We start from the raw sequence: 19,899 nt of genomic DNA, 5'->3' as shown, positions 1-19,899 counted from the left end.
TCCCTTTTCTGTCTCCCTCCCCTTTGCACAAGAGGCATCATTTCCCATTGAAGCACTACAGCTGTTCCATTTGATTCTCGCTTTCTGTGTGGCTGTGGATGGTTGGAGGGTGGAGGGGGAATGTTGCGTGTCAAGGAATAATGAGCACAGACACATCAACAGACAACAACAAAGCGGACTGTGACTGGCCGGTGGGAGTTAAAGGCCTTCAGTCATTGGCAGCTTAAGCCAAACATTCCCAAATCTATGAAGCAGGGCCCATTGTTGGTCAGTTGTTATTTGCAATGAAGCACAGATCTGATCATGTTTAAAGTGGCAGCACGCAGGGCAGGAGTGCTTGAGCCCAAGCAAAGGATGGAAAAAAATGAGCCTTTGTTGGGTGAAAGAGGCCTGTCTGAGACTTTTATTTCTGTCTGTTCTGTGTAACATATAAGTCAATATGGATAAGTTTTCTTCTGCACGCTTCAGTCAAAGGCTGGGGGTCTGGCAGTCTAGATTAAATGCCTGCACAGGCAAAACCCTCTGGGGACAAAGACACGCTTCCACTGAATTGTACTCTGCTCTTTTTGGTTTTGTTTTTAACCCCCGAAGGCAAACAATCAGAAATAGAGAAATTAATTGGAGACTTTAAAAAAAAATAATCTTCTAGTTCAATATTTACTATTTTCTAGTTAAAGAATATACTTGTGAACAGATCATTGTGATTGATCTCTCTGGCATGCTTTATATTAATAATTTTATGCCACCAGACTTGCCGCACACTGAGACACGCTGACTGCCATTTTTACACGTGTATGCAGTTTGATCCCGTCTGCATTGCACGCATGCATACTTCTGCAGAGGAGCACGTACACATATGTACTGTTGGTATACCTGTGCAGATATTTCCTCCTCTTGACATTTTGCCACCTGCATTCCTGGAGGAACACGTGCCGGGGGAAATGTCCGAGGAGGGCTGTGTGTGAGTGTGTGTGGTGGCTGCTGGCCGCCTCACCTCCTCACTGCAAGAAGGGATGGTTTCCAACCGGCTGTGATTTGGGCCAGGGTCAGGCAGCCGGTCCTGGCCCACGGCTCTGCTGGGCAGGAAGCAGAGACTTTGGAGAGCTGGCTGTGACATTTGGGTGCAGGAGGTGGGGACAGAAGGGGAGTGTTGTGGAGGAGGAGCTGCCTGTGTGCACCTAGGCACGTATACGCGTCCTCAGAGGGTCAGGCTTGCCAGTGGCTCCGCAGCCTGGTTTAGTCTGATGCAACCGCTCAGCTGTAGATGCCCTCTGGTCCAGCAGGATGGGTCGGCTGCCTTGCCTTCTGCCTTCTGCCCTCACCCTAGGGAGATGAGCTGTCCTTTTGAATGGAGTTCCAGGCACACCCCCGGGGGACAGCATGGCAGGCACAGCGTGGAAGCTGTGCCCAGAGGTGGCCTTTTACTCATTCTTGAAATAACTTTTATTTATTTATTGATAGGTATATTTATATATTTATGAATGGGAACTCTTCAGGGATGCCTTGATGCCATCCTCCAGGATGGTTGGCCATCTATGTGTGATGTCCTTGGTAGAATCACGAGATTTTTCTCCAGACTTGACTGACTTAGGGAGACCAGGTGAACCGAATTTGAGCTGCATGTTGAGTAAGAACATTCAAATTACTCCAAGTAAACAAATGCTTTTCACCATAATGAATTCTCAGAATATCCCTCCTTCCCCACCCCAAAGCTATGCCTCCTCTTAAATTGAAAATTGGCTTTTGGTATGGCTCATGTAATCATTTCTTCCTCCTTTTAAAGAAAAATCACTACTAGGTTTCCTAAGAGTCATTCATACAGTATTATTCCAAGAGTCAGCTTTGTTTTGTGAACTTATGTCATTTTAGGATGGTGTCCATATTTTGCTTATTTCTTTTTGCTCTGGGCCTTAATGTAACCAAGACTTTTTTAAAAAAGGGTTTTCCTCTTCGTATAATGTTTGGCTCACCAAGGCTAAACACAAATTCTTCCTTTTTATGTTCTTCAAGAATAAACTTCAACTGTTTCTTATTTAAACAACTTTTTTTTTGCCTTGGTTCTGAATGACCTTACTGCTCAGTTTTAAAGTTCAAAGTGTAAGTATTTAGGGTTAGTATTGCTTAAATTAGGTGGTGTTGATGGTGACTATCTTTGGAAAGCATTAACATGATGCTTTAGAAATGACATTCATAATGGGCTTAAACAAATGAATAGGGCTCCCTCTCAACTTTTGCTTTGTATGTGCATTTGTGTGTCTGATTCTTTAAAAGATAGACAGGGAATTGATTGCAGAGTGTTGCTTCCTTTTGAAGTAGTTTTATTTTGTCTAGTGTTAGTATGCGCAGATCCTGGAGGTGGAGATAAAGAATAAATGGAAAAGTGGAAATTGGTGGCTACTAAAAAGAAATTCAAGAGGTCTTAGAACCCCAGCACCTGAGCAGACTCTAGCAGTCAAAATATTTACCTCATGTTAAAGAAAGGCAAATCTAGCGTAAGAAATGAATACCATAGAGGGTTTAGAAGTTTTAGAAACACAAGATATGAGGACATTTCAAACACTGTTTGACATTGTTAACTTAAATATCTTTGAGACAAGCTGATAATTGAAAAATATAATCTGTTAATAGTGTACATTTCATAATATATCAAAATCATTTGTATACCTACAGTAGCATTATTGAAGGCCAGTATTTTAATGTAGTTATTAGCATATGGATAACTGACAAGTTTCCAGAAAGAAAGAAAACACATGTTTAGAGTGGGTTTTTATCAGAGGAAAATGAAAATATACATCCCTCTCCAGTAGCTTATTTTAACAAAGCCTGCCTAGTAAATCAGAACACCAAAGCACTTGGATCTGATTTTTGGAAAGCCCAGGTACTATCATTGTTCAGAATGCACTTTTACTGAGTTTTAAAAGTTTCTTTTTTATTTAAAATAAGGGTTTAAACATGCACATTCAATTTTTATAGTATTTATCTGTTTGCAAGGCATATATTAACTAGTAATTGGCCGTTAATTTTATAGATGTGTTAGCTAGGGTAGTAAATCAATGACCTGCTAAGTATTTTTGACAAGCAATTTTCATATTCGATGACCTCACATTTCCTTTTCAGAGTCAAATGCTATGTAATTGTTCCGTTGTGTGTTTGTATAAAATGAATCACAACACGGTAAGGAAAAGGTTAGACTTATTAAAATAATAACCCTACTAAAATATTCACTTTATTCAGATTGTTCATAATGCTTTCAAAGGACATAGCAAAGCTTTTGTGGAGAATCTGCATATTATTTATCATCTATGGACTAAATTGATTTTTTTGAAGTTGCTTTAAATTTTAAAAGCACCTTTCCTTAATATAAAAGCCCTTTAATTTTAACTGACAGATCAATTCTTAAACTTTATTTTGAAAAGAAAATGGGGAAGAATTTGTGTCTTTTGAATTAAAAGAAGTGAAAAAAATAAACCAGACATCCTAAAAAAATAGAAGAAACCTGATTTTTAGTACTAATGAGATAGCGGGTGACAAAATAGTTGTCTTTTTGATTTCAATCACAAAAAATAAACTGGTAGTGACAGGATATGATGGAGAGATTTGACATCCTGGCAAATCACTGTCATTGATTCAATTATTCTAATTCTGAATAAAAGCTGTATACAGTATGTGTTTATGCTACAGTGGGTTTTTTTTTTAAGTGACTGACATTCATCATATTGGTTAGACAGTTTTAAAAACCTAGTCTTTGTTTTCTGCAATGTTGTCAAGAACAAATAAAGCATAATTTGTGGTATATTAAAAGCAAACTGCTTAAAAGTGCTAGATATAACTGCTTCAAGATAGTCTAATATATTTGGAAATGTATTTTGAAAATTCAGTTTCTCCTAACAGATGTTAAACAGCTTTTTAAAAACTGAGACTCTTATACAGTATGTGTTTATGCTACAGTGGGTTACTTGCATATTACTTAAATATGCAAGTTACTTTTAAACTTTTACTTTTTGTCTATTTGTCAGACGCTTGGAGAACATGGAACTATGATTCAAAAGACTGGTGTTTCTTATGAAAACTAGTTCAATATGTTATACATCCCCAAAGACATGTTTATATGGTTATAAATGTACACATCTACCAATGTTCATAATTAACAAAGGGTTTTACCTGATGCAATAGAAATTTGAGTTACCTTCAGTTTTATACTTTGTCTCAGACCTGTTTTGTAAAAATCTCTTGCCAAGCTTCCATACATGTTTTTCCCCAGTATCCTAGCATTCATGTAGCTGTCAGTTTGAATTTCAATCCTGAATTATGTCTGTTGACATAATTTCATAGCGTGGGCTCTATTTAAACAGAGACCATCTCTTTCTTTGTCTAAGTTTTCTATTACTCAAGTTCTTTATATTTATTAAATACTGTGGTAGGCTTTTTTAATGGACTCTTCATCCCCAAATATCTTATCTGCATCAATTTCATAATAGGATACGTAAATCCAAGTTTATTTTAGTCTTCATATAGTAGCAAAGTTTTTATCTCATAAAAGCAATTTTGGTGGGAGATGTCTCTTTCAGAAATGAAGAGAAAAATATGTTTCTCACAGTTTTGAATTTCATAATGTTTTATATGCTACCTGCTGTAACACGCACTTTGCTGTGAACCAAGTGCCTTATATACACATACGCTTAATGACCACTGTAAGGTGTCCTGAATTTTGAACATTTTATTTGCTTTTATTTAAAAATAAAATTCTTTACTAGATATAGCATAAAACAAAATTTTAAAGTGAAAGTATTTCTGCTGTACTATTTCTGTATAAAAAGTTGGTTAAAATAATGAAGAACGGTGGCCTCGTTTTACAATCCTAACTGTATTTTTCAAGGATTGGAGGGTCACATTGTTAAGAAAAATATTTACATAAGCTATTAGCAATCATAATTAGGGTGTCACAGAATTCTGCAGGCGATGACTAAGGAGGAGTCACTAGAAGTCCAGGTGCTTCTTGCCTCCGGCCGTCATGCCACAGCCTGGGCCCAGCAGCTTGGCGGATTCTGCCAGATCCTGTTTGCTTGAGCGGCTCACAGTGTCTGACAAGTCTGGAGGCAAATGCAGTCGCTATGGCAGAAGATTTCAGGGGAAGGAAAGAAAGAGGGAAAAAAAAATAATTAATTTTGCTTTTGCCAGCACACTTCAGAATACAATATTATGCTCTGTTGATCAGCATTTAGTCTTGCATATAAAATTCCTGCTAAAACAATTCTTCAGATTAAAGCCCAATATAATCACATCCTTTTCCTACTAGATTTTACAAACTGTAGCCATTACAGAAACTGGACCAGGAATCTTAGTGGCATATTTCCAGAGTCCAGACCTAAATGTATTACAATTTTTCTTATTTAGGTAGAAATGAAAACACGGTAAGTGCACAAATAAAAACATAATTGAAAAACATCACATAATAATGGCAGGGTTGTTTTTTGGCTTTTTTTTCCCCCTTAGAGCTCCAAGATAGTATTTTTAATTGAATGTAGTTTTTCAGCAATTATGGATTTCTGCAAATGCTTGTTTTCCTTTGTATATTAAGCTGACCTGATGATTTTTTATTTCAAGGCTATACCTTCTTTAAGGAACTTAACCATTTTCATAGATATATGTCATATTGACATAAGGAAAAAAAGGATACCAATGAAAGGGTCAATATTTTTCATATGCTCAGACAGGTCAGCATAACATCTGCTGTAGGTCTTGGTAAGTCTGTTTCTATGCATGATGTTGGGTCATGTTTTCAAAAGTATAGTGTAGCTTTGAACATCTCCCCTTCCTATCTGTCTGCAGATACAGGTTGATTTAAGGAGACCCAATAACTAATCATAATTACAGAACAGTTATTATAATTAGGGAGAGATATTCACATTTCAAAAGAAACTTTTTGGTTTTTCAAAAGGATCTCTATCAAGTTCCTTTAATTATCATTGCTCCCAGACCACATGATTTGTTTCATAAAAATCCATACTCAAAGGAACATGTTTGTTGTGTGAGGCAGAGTGGGTGTGGGAGCCTAAAGGTAAGCAGGGCAGGATGGGGTCATCCTCATCCCCTGATGACTAAGCAAAGCCTTGACGAGGTGAACTGACCTGGAGACAACCTATCTGAAACCCTTCATTTGAAAACTCCCTTGGATATGCAAAGAAAAATCAAGATGAGAAGGGGAAAAAACATTTTTTGGGGGTCAAAATATTGTGATACACTAGCATATGTTCTGGCTAGTTTCTTTCCTGATAAAATGCTTGTTTACTGTCATATAAACACAAGCTGTGTGCAAGGATCAAAACATTTTAAAACATTAAAAATAATTTATGAAAATATTCTTCCTTGATTTCAGTTTGCTGATTCAAATATATCTAGGGTGAAAGACTACTATATAGATAAATGATCAACAAAGATGTCAGGGAGGTCCAGAAAAATATAATATCCATACAGTAATATAAATACAGTGTTATTCATTTGTATCCTTAGCACTCAGCCTGTCACTTATTAAGTCATTAAATGTCTATTTCTTAAATAATAAAAAAGAATTCAAAGAAAGACATATTTCTTCCTTTGTTTCAAACAGTTTTTTCATTTCTTCATACCCTAGTTTTAGAAAGGATTTCAGGTAGAAATAAAAGTGTGAAAGGCTCAGGAATCTAAAAGACACATATGACTCTGAAGTCTGAGGTCATGAATGTCTCTGCAGTGTTAACTCTAACAATGTTCATGAGAGGAAGAAACAAGGAAAGAGATATTTAATTATATGTCTGAGCTGAAATTTTTCTTGAAGATCTTATAGTTATTGCTAATGAGCAGAGGAAAAATGACTAGGGAACATGCATGACTTAGAAGCTCTCTGAAACTTAAAGAAAAGTCCCCATTAAAAAATGTGTGTGTGTGTGTACTTTTGGTTGGGACCCCACAGAGGTGAGGTCAGATGGTGATTAGGCTGCTTAGGAAGTCAACTGGAGTCAACAAATATTTAGAATCTACTCAAAGCAAGGCATTCTGAAAAGATACATGAACAGGCTATCCTCCAAACTCCGTGTTGCCTTATATCCCAATAACAGGCATGAGACACGCGTACAAGTAACCCTCACAGTGAGCAGTCCAAGTTACATCCACAAAATTGTAGAGACAAAAGTAGAAATTGTGGTGGGGGGATGGGAACAGAGAAAGTTTCACGGAGATGGGCTAGGTGTTTAATAATGAATTGGATTCTGGCATGTAGAAATGGCGATTTGCTTAAGGGTAGAATCAGTACATTTTAAAGATGCATTTTGGTAGGTCCTACTGCTCTGGCAATCCAAATGGGGAAACTAGTGTACTTTATTCAGAACCAGCATAAATATAATTTATTTCAGGAGCTTACCTATTTGCTAAAAATTTCTCTTCCTTTGCTTCTCTAGGCAATGAGCATGAGCCAGCTGGCTGAAAGCCCTTCATTGCAAAAGTAGCTAAATGTGACGTGTGACATGCTTGGAAATCTTTCAGGTTGAATGGCTTTGAAGAAAAGTCAAATACCATTCATGTGTAACTTCTGAGCACAGAAATTTGGGGTGATGTGGTTAAATGCTCCTAACCAAATGCTACACTGTAAAAGCTAGTTGTGCACCCGTGTCCTCTGAAAAAAGCCCAAGGATGGTTCCTGGAAGCATGGGAATCTGTGCGATTTTGCCGGCTTTTGTTGACTACCACTTGAATAAGCTAACTAGGCAGCCTAAATTCTCAAGCGGTGGCTTCGGCTTCCTCCCTTTCTAAGCCTCCCCCTGTGCACCATGTCAGTGTGATGTGAAGCCGCGAGGAAGAAGAAGAAGTGGGTTCCAGGCTTGCCAGGTGTGTCAGGCACGTTCCCTTTGAGGCTTCCAAAACATTTACACACTTGACGTGTAAACGTTCAGATGCTGCTGTACCCCAGATCTGTCTTCTGAAAGAGCAAGCTGTAAGACACTCTCCACAGCACAGTGACCTCCTTTAGACTAAAGCTGCAAGGCTGTGGGGGGATAGAAACTTCTAGTCTTGAAGTTTCGCTGAGTAATGGAAAAAATCAGGACTATACAAATAATCTAGTACAGATTTAATCTTATAAACCAAATCAGGGTATCCATCTTTCTCATTTTATACCTGGGGTTCTGAGGCCAGGGGCAAAAACATACCTTAGCTCTTGAGCTAGAATTCTGTCACTTGATTTTCTTTTCCCAGATTCTGGGAGGAAGGCATTGTGCTGCTGAGGCAGGAGATGCTTATCTGGCTGGCTGCCTGCCTCTTTTTTCCATGAATGCCTGGTCTAGAATGATGATTTCTGTGTGGGCAAAGGGACCTGGGGAAGGTGTGACAGCTCCCAAGGTTCTGCAGAGGCCTGGGGTGCTTTATAGCAATTCATCCCACTGGTTTGTTGTTGTTCAGTCCCTCAGTCGTGTCTGACTGTTTGCAACCCCATGGACTGCAGCACGGCAGGCTTTCCTGTCCTTCACTGTCTCCTGGAGTTTGTTCAAACTCATGTCCATTAAGTCGATGATGCCATCCAACTATCTCATCCTCTGTCGCCCCTGTCTCCTCTTGCCCTCAATCTTTCCCAGCACTGGGGACTTTTCCAGTGAGTCAGCTCTCCGAATCAGGTGGCCAAAGTATTGAAGCTTCAGCTTCAGCATCAGTCCTTCCAATGAATATTCAGGGTTGACTTCCTTTAGGATGGACTGGTTTGATCTCCTTGCTGTCCAAGGGATTCTCAACAGTCTTCTCCAGTACCACAGTTCAAAAACATTAATTCTTCAGTGCTCAGTGCTACAAGGTGGGAAACAGGGAGGCTGACAAAATGCTCTGGCAGATTAGGGGAGTTCCTGCCAAAAGGCACCCTTAGGCCCATAGCCCTGGGTCCTAACGAAGAAACAGTAGCAGAAGTGATTTGCTCTGTGGCTTCAAGGGGGACCAAGCTAAACTGGACTGGAATTCTTCCCCCTCTGCCAACTTCTCTGTCCCTCTGTTGGGCTGAGCCATTATATTTTGCTCTTTCCTGAATCAGCAACTCTACTGATCATATATAGGATTGAGCTTCCTGGCTCCACAGTTCTCTTCCTAATTCCTTTTCTCCCAGCCTGCCAGACCTGCGCTTAGCACTCACAGTTCCCAGACAGACGGGGCAAGATAATGAATCTAGATTACCACTTGGATTTGAGACAAATTGTAGGTAAATACCCATTAAAATAAGCTTAATCAACTTATATTTTTCATATTTTTTCAAGACCAAACCACTGGGCACCGTATGTTTTCTGAAAACAACTCATGTAGTACATTTTAATCTTTAGCAAATGAACAGAGATTTGTTTGTATCCTTTATAATTTATGACATTTCCTGAAAAGTCACACTTTCCATTACTCACAATCACAGAAATAGGGGTTAATATTTCAAAATACTTCCTAACAGATTTTTTCCTTTAAAACATAATCATTTTAAATGAAAACTTATGAACACCTTTGAGCATATAGGTTCTACACTGGTCTTTTCACGGGGGCAGCCAGTGACAGTTTGCTACTCTACTCCCTGTCAGTATGACCTCAGATAAGTCGCATGTGAGTCACTTCACTCAGATAAGAGTGCGGAAGAATTGATGCTTTTGAACTGTGGTGTTGGAGAAGACTCTTGAGAGTCCATTAGACTGCAAGGAGATCTAACCAGTCAATCATAAAGGAAATCAATCCTGAATGTTCACTGGAAGGACTGATGCTGAAGCTGAAGCTCCAATACTTTGGCCACCTGATTTGGAGAGCTGACTCACTGGAAAAGACCCTGGTGCCGGGAAAGACTGAGGGCAGGAGGAGAAGCGGTGACAGAGGATGAGATGGTTGGATGGCATCACTGACCCGACAGACATGAGCTTGAGCAAACTCTAGGAGATAGTGGAGGACAGGGAAGCGTGGCATGCTGCAGTCTGTGGGGTCGCAAAGAGTCGGACACGACTGAGCGACTGAACTGAACTGAAGTCACTTCATTTATCTAGCTTTAGTATCCTTATCTATCACAAGTGAATGATTCTCCCCTCATAAGACTGTTACCAGGATCAGATGAGATATGAAGTGTTTTATGAATTATTAAGTACTGCACTAATTTAGTTATACCTTTTCTTGTTCCAAAAAAGCCATGTGAGGTGACTTATAAAAATATACATGTCACAAGAGAACCCCATGAAATAGTATGGAAAAAGATAAAAATAAGTGAGCTTATTAGGGCAAGGAAATGAATCTACCAGTTTAATGAAAAACATATTTATAAGCAACAGAACACTGGACTTGGCCAGCAGGTCTGGTCACTAAGTCTGAGCATTTATTATACAATGCCCTTTACTGTGGTGCTGTCAAGAAATATAAAAGGAAACTCCAGTAATAGTCTTTGCTTGTGGTAAGATTTAAAAAGTCTAAATAGGACTTCCCTGGTGGTTCACTGGTTGAGAATCTGCCTGCTAATGCAGGGGACACAGGTTCAATCCCTGGTCTGAGAAGATCCCACATGCCATGGCAATTAAGCCCATGCACCATGACTACTGAACCCCATGCACCCTAGAGCCTGTGCTCTGCAACAAGAGAAGCTGCTGCAATGAGAACCCGTGAATCTAGAGGTTAGCAGATAGAGAGGAACCCCCGCTCACCACAGCTACAGAAAGCCTGCACGGAGCAATGAACATCCAGCTCAGCCACAAATAAATACAATTTTAAAAAGTCTAAACAATTTCCCTCACACTCAGTAATACAACAGTGAAAATGGGGCACATCGGGTGCCTGGCTTCTGGGCCAGTGAAAAAATGCATGACTTTGTATTAAAGGAGGCAATTTGGGGTCCATTTATCACTATTATGAAGGGAGAATTCCACTTTAAAAAAAGTCATTTTTATTTATTTATTTGGCTGCACTGGGTCTCAGTTGTGACATGTGGGATCTAGTACCCTGGTCAAGGGTCACATCCAGGCCCCCTGCATGGGGAGTGTGGAGTTTTACCACTGGACCACCGGAAGTGCCATCACCATTATTTCTTCACAAGATTTCAGAGGGTTATTTCAACTTGCAAAAAAAATTAATCTTATATGCTATTACATAATTATTATATTTCACATTATTACATTTATATTATTTCATGATCATTACATAATTACAATATAATGGTATATTGTAATTACTCTCCATCTGGTTACAATTTTATAATGCGGAAGATACATCTGCCTAATTTTGGTGAATTCTGTGTTATTCTTATACATGAATGGGGCAGTGGAAATCATGCCAGAATCATATTTTTGCTCTTTTTGGATAAGTGTACCTTTGATAGTGGCTGAATATGTCTGGAAAAAATTCTGCCAAAACATGGTCAAGGTTTTAGCTTTCACTTCTGTTTAAGATCCAATTCATTCTCAGGGTTGCAGATTTAAACTGTTCTATTGAATCTCATAACCATACTATATCCTGTGAATTGAAAAAAAATTCAGTTGGTTCTTCCTGATTGATCTGAAAATTAGACAAAATTTCAGAGTTGGAACATTGCACATTGGCTGCCCATTGAAAAATGCTCAGGTGTGCAATTATTTTGACCGTCAATTATAACTGACAGTATTGTCTTGCCTCCAAGCTCACCTCTCTGAAAGCAGATTGTGAAGAACTCACTTGTCTAAACAAGTGTGATTTGTGAAAAGGCATGTGTCTGTGGCAGAGATTGTTAGCTTACTCCCAGTATCTATTCTCTTCCTTTGCAGAGTGAAAAAAATCTCTGAGTGGGACACACGGCCTCCCAGAATAAAGGCCACACTTTCCAGCTTTCCTGGCCAATAGATGAGGCTGAGTGATTAGGCTCTGGTGACTTCATCTTGAGCAGAAGTGCCATGGTTAAGTTCAAGGTCAGATCCTTAGAGAGGGGGAATTGCCATTCACTTCCCTTTCCCTTGGCATCACTATTCAATCCCAGCAAGAGGGTCCCCCCCTCACTGGGCACTGATGCTCCTCCCCCTGTGGGGTGAGGAGTTAACCAGGGTGGAGGTGTTATGCCCATCTAGAGCATATTTGGTTATGCCCATCTAGTACCCTTCTCTGTAGGACACACTCTGGGCACTCAGGGCCTTAGAGCTCCCTGTGCAAATGTCCACAAAGCCTGCACATGTCTCTTTCCCAGGTCTGTCCCTTGTGGGTGAAATTCATTATCTGTGTGCACACCCTGGAGCCCCAGAGGAACCCAGGCATGGCTGTGTGTGGGGAGTGTGGGCAGAGTTTGAATGTGCAGGCCGGGTGTCCCCAAGCACATCACATTGCCTGCTTCTGTGTGGGAAGGAGGCAGCGGTGGGGACAGAAAGGAGGTAAGCTGTAGGCCAGTTCCTCCTAGGTCTCCATCTTCTGGAGTGGAACTCTGATCTTAAATTTAAACTTAGCTTCCCAGGAAGGTATACTTGTGAAGAAAGGAAAATAAAATATATTTAATGATTTGTTGGCTTGATAACTTTTAAATATCTAGACATGTAATTACGTGGTCCTTTATTTGCATTCTTGCTCTAAGCTCTGCAATGTTGGGGACAAGCTAAACTTCCCTTCTTCCCACTCACTGAAATGTGGACTTGAGGGCAGGCGCTGAAGCAGCCATCCTAGACCATCAAATGGAAGCTACCGGCTGAGCAGGGTGGAGCAAAACCACAGAAATAGCTTAGGGTCTCCTAAGCTATTAGGGTCAGGCACCACCTGACCACCAAAAGAGCCTTGGGTCACCAAATTGGGCTTTTATAAGGTATGTGTTCTATATTATTTAAGCCACTGCTTTTTTGAGTTTCTTTAATAACAGCCTAACCTATATCCTGTTATAGAGAATTTAGTACCCAAAAAGTGGATTGAATTCTAGCCTCAAAAATCTAGATTGGCTTAGTGGTTAGAAGGTGGGCAGTGAGGTCGGTATTGCAGGTTGGAAAGCTGATGACTCTCATTAGGCTTGTGACAACTTGGAAGGCAAACCTCCTATCTCCTCGTCAGTGGCTCTAGTTGAAATGTTGGAGAAATTCAGAATGTTGGCGTGTTAGTGGCTTCTTGCCACTTTCAGCAAAGTTATTTACAAAAGAGAAATGAACTTAGGCTGGAGCCATAGAATGTGCTAGAAGAGGTAGAGGGATGACAGTTCTATTAAAGGAGGCACCTGCCTGCAGCTCACAGCCTAAACTAACCAAAAGCTTGTAATTTGGGGCGTCAGAGGGTTGAGAAAGCCCAGCTACTTCTGCAACTGCACACCAAAGCAGGCAACCTTCACAGATGTCTGTGCCTCTGAGCCGTGGTGAAATGCCTCATTAAGAGGCTGGCCAGAAAATGGGAGCCAGAGACAACAGTCAGATTAAGGGTGCTGCCTTCTTTCTCAAGTCAATTATTTCAGATTGCTCCAAGCTAGTTACAAGTGAGATGAAAGGGAGGGGTATAGGCAGAACAGAGAGACCAGAAAATAAGACTCAAGTCTTACAAGATGAGAGCTGTGGTGGACAGGCGCCCATTTCAACTTCCCTGTGGTGCGTCCGCCTGCAGGTAAGAGGCTGGGAAGGTGTGAATTAGGCTTATCCACAGCTGCAGTAGATTCAGAAGGTGGAAAAGAAGCAGGTACTTATCTTCCTGCTACTTTTACTGTGGCAAACACTGTTGCAGGGACAGTGGGTTTTTTTTTTTTTTTGCATTCTAGTGACTAGTTGACAGCTTCATAGGCATCACAGGAGCAGAGAGTCAGCTGTGGGAAGGGAGGCTCACCCAATTCCAGTGTCCAGTGACTTGCTCCCAGGGGGCCAAGAGGCACCGGCAGCAGTGGCCATGGGGAGTTTCTAGCCCTAGGATTGCAGCCACAGAACTGGGCACTTTCCGGGAGTAGCTCTAGTTGTGGCCTCCCAATTCCTCACCTAACTGACTTTGGTGGAGGCAGCAGCCTCCCTGGAGGCCAGTTTGGTGGCATTATCCCTCAGTCCTTCCAGTTATTTCACTGGCTCCCAATTTTGTGGTATTAACTTCCCAACTGCATAAAATAATTAGATGGGACCTGTTTCCTGCAGCTGAATGCTAGAACTATCAATATGTCTGGACAACTTTTTGGCTCTGATTACTTGCATGTGGAAGTGAAGAGAAGCAAATTGACTGGAAACCTCATAAAATTTGGAGGGGGTTGTTTTGTCAAAGAAACAAGCCAAGAGTCTATGATTTTTCAATGCCTACAGAATCTTAGGTCCTGGAATCTGATCTATCTATAGTGAAAGTTGCTCAGTCATGTCCAATTCTTTGTGACCCCATGGACTATTTAGTCCATGGAATTCTCCAGGCCACAATACTGGAGTGGGTAGCTGTTCCCTTCTCCAGGGGATCTTCCTGACCCAGGGATTGAACCCAGGTCTCCTGCAGGTGGATTCTTTACCAGCTGAGCTACCAAAGAACCCACCGATCTATCTATAAGTGGGATAGAAAAACTGCAGCCTTCAGGGAGTTCCCCAGTGGTCCAGTGGCTTAGACTCTGCGCTCCCAATGCAGAAGGAAACTAGATCCCGCATGCCACAACTAAGAGTTTGCATGCCACAATTAAAAGACCCCTCATGCCACCAACTAAAGGAACTGGCATGCCATAAGGAAGATGGAAGATTCCCGCATGCCACAACTAATACCTGGCACAGCTATGAATAAATAAATAAGTGAATACAAACAAACAAAATGGGTGCAGCCCCCAAAGGGCACACACCCTCATAGCGACTTCATGTAGCTGTCACTGGGAATAGACAAGGAGTAACTTCCTAAAGGGACACGGAGGACAGTGGACAGAGGAGTTCCTTCCAGAGAGCAGATGGAGGGCTGCAAACCCAGCTACACTCCTCTGCAGCCAGGGCAGAAAATTTTTGCAGTTCCTCACCAGCAGGATTCCCCACTCATTCCTGAAGAGCAGGTAATGTGTGGGAAGAGGCTATGCTGGATATTGGGGTTCAAAGGGTTGGAGACTATGACAGAGACTGATCACTGACCTCCAGTGTCCACTCTCCCTTTCTACTTGAGTAGAAGAACCTATGAATATACGGCCATCCTGAAAAAGGCTTCACTTCCAAGCTTCCCTTTTAGCTAGTTGTGGAACATGTGACCAAGTCTGCAAACAGCAGAAGTGATGTTTCAACTTCAGGATATTCAAATGAGATTTGAACTCAGGTATTCTGGCTTCAAAGTCCACATTCGTACTCTGTGCACCAGACCTTTTATAAGCACTAAGGATAAAATAGGGAACAAGATAGGCAAAATCTCTATGTCCAAAAAACAACTTCAGAAAGGGACAATACACAGACACTTACCGACTCAAGGAGAGACAGCTAACATATAGAAAAGCCAACAAATGGAGAAGGTCACTCAGAGAGTGAGAGGTATTTTAAGGAAATGAAATATGGTGATGCGATACTGCCCAGGGACACTGTTTGGGTTGGCCAAAATGTTCGTTTGGGTTTTTCCATAACATTTTAACAGGAAAACCTGAATGAACAATTTGGCTTACCCACTATTTTAATTGGTGAAAACCTTTCCGGAGGGTATATTTGAGCTAAGATCTAAATTTGCAGAAAGGACCATCACAAGACATGGAAAAAGAAACTTTCAGGCAAGGGAACATTTTAAACAACAGAGAACAGCTGTGGCACACATGTGTATTCTATTAAAGACAGAATTTTCTAAAAACGCGGTGTACACAGGCTGTTCTAGAGCCTTTCTTCTGATTCAGAAAAGACATTCTAGTCACTAGGTGACCCACAGCATCCTCCCACTCCCACCGTCCTCCTGCGGGGAGTGGTGGTTCCCAGCCTCCTGCGTGCCCAGTGGGAGGGTTCCAGGCAGAGGGGTTGGGCCCTGTGTGAGGTGGTGTTGTTTGTGGGGATGGTTTGCTGCACTTAATCCTCTTAAAACATGAGTCAGAATCTTTTGGGCCACACAGTACTAAGAATATCACCATGTTTCAGTTTCAAGGTTACTGAATTGTCAGACACTGAAAATATGGGAAGTCATGTTACTTTCCTCCTCTATGTCATATGACGACGGAGAACAAACTAGATCATTCCTGAAGAACTTTCCTTAAAGTAGTTTTATTTTCTACACAAACTAAAGGCAGTATCTTTTTCTTGTCTTTGGGTCTCTCCCTGGTTTTTTTCTTTTTTTGCACATTTAATTCTCATTAATGTTCTAACATGAGCAGGACTGAAAAAAAAAATCATTTAGGTAACAGCTGGAATAAGGTGACTTAAATTGTTACCTAAACTTGGACGGTAGAAACTATGAAAGGCGCTGCTCCCCCCACCCCTCCAACTCACGAGCCTCTTCTCTGGGATGGATAAAGGAGAAAGGAATGGGGTGGCTAAGTTCCCCATGGTCACTGTGATCCTCAGGTTGTGCATCATGGCTTGATTGAGACTCCTCATATTTCCCCAAACGGACTCCCTCCTATTCATTCTTCTTGAATTGTAGCGGGGGCTCCTCACTCTGGCAACCTTTTGACTGGTCTCCAGCTCTGCTTAACCCAAGGCTTGCATGGGCTCTGGAGCACACAATGCAGGCAGGAGCATATAAGCCCCAGAGTGTGCAGAATTTGAATTAAGTCTCAGCAGGGCCAAGCTGAGAGACTCTTGAGATCTAGGGCCTACTGCTGCTCTGGCAGTAAGTGGAAGAAGCCTGAGGTCTTTCTGTGGAGAGACCATCGTTCTGACAGGCTCTTCAGGCCTGCTTTGCCCAGGAGGTCCCTTTTCTACCCGAGACAAGTGAGGAAACATTTTAGCCGCAATATATTGGTACTACCCCTCAGATGGCTTAAGAATAATAAGGTATTTTAGGAATATATAGAGCTTTTAGATCTGAATGTTGAGGTTGAAAAAAATACACACGTTCTTTTAGAAATAAATCCAAACTACTAACTGCAGGAGAATTCCTTTTTATCTCCCCTTTTCTTTTTAAAACACATGGAAACTAGTCTGGAGGTGACGAAAGGTAACAATCTGTTTTTATCTACTAGAACTAATGTTTGAATTTTGTAATCTGTAATCTGAATGAAGCCTTCTACTCAGTAAACGGTTGGCAGATAAATGTGTGTGCAAGTTCAAGGTTGATCCCTAAAACCAAGAGATTTTTAAGACTACTCCACTATTTCACTTAGAGACTGGCAGAGGTCTGACTGATACATAGCTAATAGAAGAGATGAGTTCTAACATATGAAAAAGCAGGAATCAGAGAATTTTGAATTCAGATAATGGCTTAAGTTATCACACTAATTTCAGTCCACTAAATAACTCCACACTCTGGATGAACTGGATGAACACTCCCTCAACCATATAGTTTTTGGAGGTAAGCATAGCATAAATATGAACACATATGGACTTCCTTCTGGCCATCCATGAATGAAAGCTGGGAGCATAATGGCCAATGTGCCTGCTTGTATAATGTCCTCCAGAGAATGCAGAAAGAACATTGCTCCACAAAGCCCTGATGCGGTATGAAGGACTCGGGAGAAGTGGCAACGGACAACATCTCAACAGCATTAAATCTCCCAACTGCTCTTTAGTTACTTTGAGACCCCCACGTTTAAGGGTCTGTGAGTTTCTGGGTATGAAGAAAGAATTTTTAATGGGGCCAAATGTAGGTGTTTACAAGGGGGAATTGTTGTTTTTTATTAGGAACTGCCTTATGTTCAATAGTTGTATTTACTTTGTCAAGCTAGCCAGAATTAGAAATCCCCATTGCTAGGCAGCCTGGAGCGTCTGCGAAGTATTTCTGGGCATTCAGAACTGAGGCATGTGCTGCCCAAAGGCAGGTTTCATTACAGTGTGTTATTTAGTCCTGTTCATCCCTCCCTACCCCCACACCCCCAGATAGCAGGGCTTATACAACAGGAAATCTCGGTTACTTTATGCTGAAACATATTTACATGACTGAAATATGACAATTAACACATTTGTAAAGCTTGAGGGATAGGTACACATTAATGGTTTTTTGAAGCAGGCTGATTTCCTGAAGCTTTTAATCTTATTTTATTTTGTTCTGCATGCATGAACAAGTTCTCCTTTACTGTAGGTATTTGATAAAGCCTACCTGGTAGGAATGTGAATGAAAAGAAAATAGTACAAAAATTAACTTTATGGTTTATCTTCGCCAAACTGTTCTTAACTGCTTTTACCAGTTCAAGGTATAGTGAGGGCTATTTTTGACAAGTTGTATTAGCTTTTATACAAAAGCAGTTAGGTAGTACGGTTTTGGTTGGCAAAATGAAATGTGGCTTTCTCTATACTGACAGTATAAAAATTTTTCTTAATGAATGAGAAGTATCAATCGCAGTAGTGATTTTCTGCACTCCTCATGGTCAAAAGTATGCTCTCCTATGTGGTGTATATTTCACTTGCTCCAAACTTAAATTAAAAGCCAGGTGATACTAAGTACTATTATTTCAAAAGTGCTATTGTGTGCATGTGTGCATGTGTATTTGAGTGTGCATGTTTATACATATAAATATACATAACATGGCAATATTATGAATATTTTAATATAAGTACATAGATTATAATTGTTGAAATCTTGGTAAAATTTAGAAAAAAAATCCTTTCGTATCAGAACCCTCAGTAATGAAATGAAAACTTCCATTTTCCTTTTTATTTCTGAAAGCATGTTAACCCTGGGAACCTCTACTCCAGTTTTCACTTAAAAGTGGATGGCAAATTTACAAATTACACTGGTTTCAAATAGTCACCCAGTCCATCTATCTCTCCCCTTCACAGAGCTCCTTCCTCACCAGTTTCAAAGAGAGCTCAGTGAGCAGGCTGGGCAGAGCAAGAACCCTCTCTCTACACGCCTTAGGGCAGTGATGGGGCAGCACCAGACCCAGCGCTCTAGCCAAGGGATACAGATTAGAGATGAGGACCTAACTGCAAAGAGTAACTCTGCTGAAGTGACTCCACAGATAAGAAGTAAGTAAAGAATCAATTTAGTCTTAGGTAGAAAACCTTTCCATGAATAACGAGGGAAAAAAGTTAAAGGACATGAAGCAAATAAAGCAAGAAAAAATACAGATGATCAGAAAAGAGCAAAATATTTGTGAGTATATAGATAAATGATTATGCCTACTTCTAGGGACTTTTTTGGTGTTTGTTTATTTGGCTTGATCAAAATGCATGTTTTAATGGAAATGTTAACAAGAGTTAAGTTTAATTTTCATGGAGATTGTTTTCTATTCTTTAAAAACTCATTTGCTTTTATACGTGGAGGATTTTTTTCCCCCACCACTTAACTTTACCATTGAAGTTAAATCTTGTTACAAGGAGGTCTAAAAGATCCTTGAAATGTAGAAGAACCAACAACCTGATATATCAAACAGGCTAAATCCTGCCTCAAGTTTTCACTGTAGCAGGAAGAGTCACTCTGGTTCAAGTAGAAACTCTGAAGCTTGAGGTCATTTCAGCCAGGGTCTGAAGGTATATGTAATGTTCCCAAAGGGGAACATTCTTTTGGTATATGTAAAATTATGCTCAAAAATGAAATAATGGAGCAAAGTGATTTTTATAACTGTAATGCAGGGTTAATTCTCTAAGTTTTAAAGATCTGAATGAAATGAAATAGACATATTTGTACATTTCTATTTGATTCCCTTAATAGAAGTGCACAAAAATTTCTCAAGGCACTGAAAGTAAACGAAAGCATGATATGTGGGAAAAGATCATCAAATGGTTCCTAAAGTTCAATACTGACAAGTTTCACAGTTTAACAAATGATGATGAAAAAATGTTTTTCCTTTAAAAATTTATCAAGGAGTGGTATTTTTTCTTCTGTCTTTCACTCTAACTTATGCCCTAAAGGGATATTATTTGCTCTAAATCAGTTTAAGTTAACACATCAAAT

At 40.4% G+C, this 19,899-nt stretch overlaps 1 protein-coding gene across 1 annotated transcript in view; it reads right to left on the bottom strand.

Annotated features, from left to right (window-relative positions):
* Window positions 1-4,702: 4,702 nt before the first annotated feature.
* The window catches only part of ELP4 (elongator acetyltransferase complex subunit 4), a 232,108-nt gene continuing 216,911 nt past the window's right edge, over window positions 4,703-19,899 (bottom strand). The window contains exon 10 of the mRNA XM_043481548.1: window positions 4,703-5,109. Coding sequence (XP_043337483.1) covers window positions 4,978-5,109 — 132 coding nt within the window. The 3' untranslated portion in view covers window positions 4,703-4,977. The remainder of the gene's footprint in view (window positions 5,110-19,899) is intronic.

This window comes from Cervus canadensis, chromosome 11 (assembly GCF_019320065.1).
Source record: "Cervus canadensis isolate Bull #8, Minnesota chromosome 11, ASM1932006v1, whole genome shotgun sequence".
NCBI classification, from domain to species: Eukaryota; Metazoa; Chordata; class Mammalia; order Artiodactyla; family Cervidae; genus Cervus; species Cervus canadensis.
The sequence above is the reverse complement of the archived record's forward strand: the minus strand, read 5'-3'. Positions and strand labels throughout refer to the sequence as shown.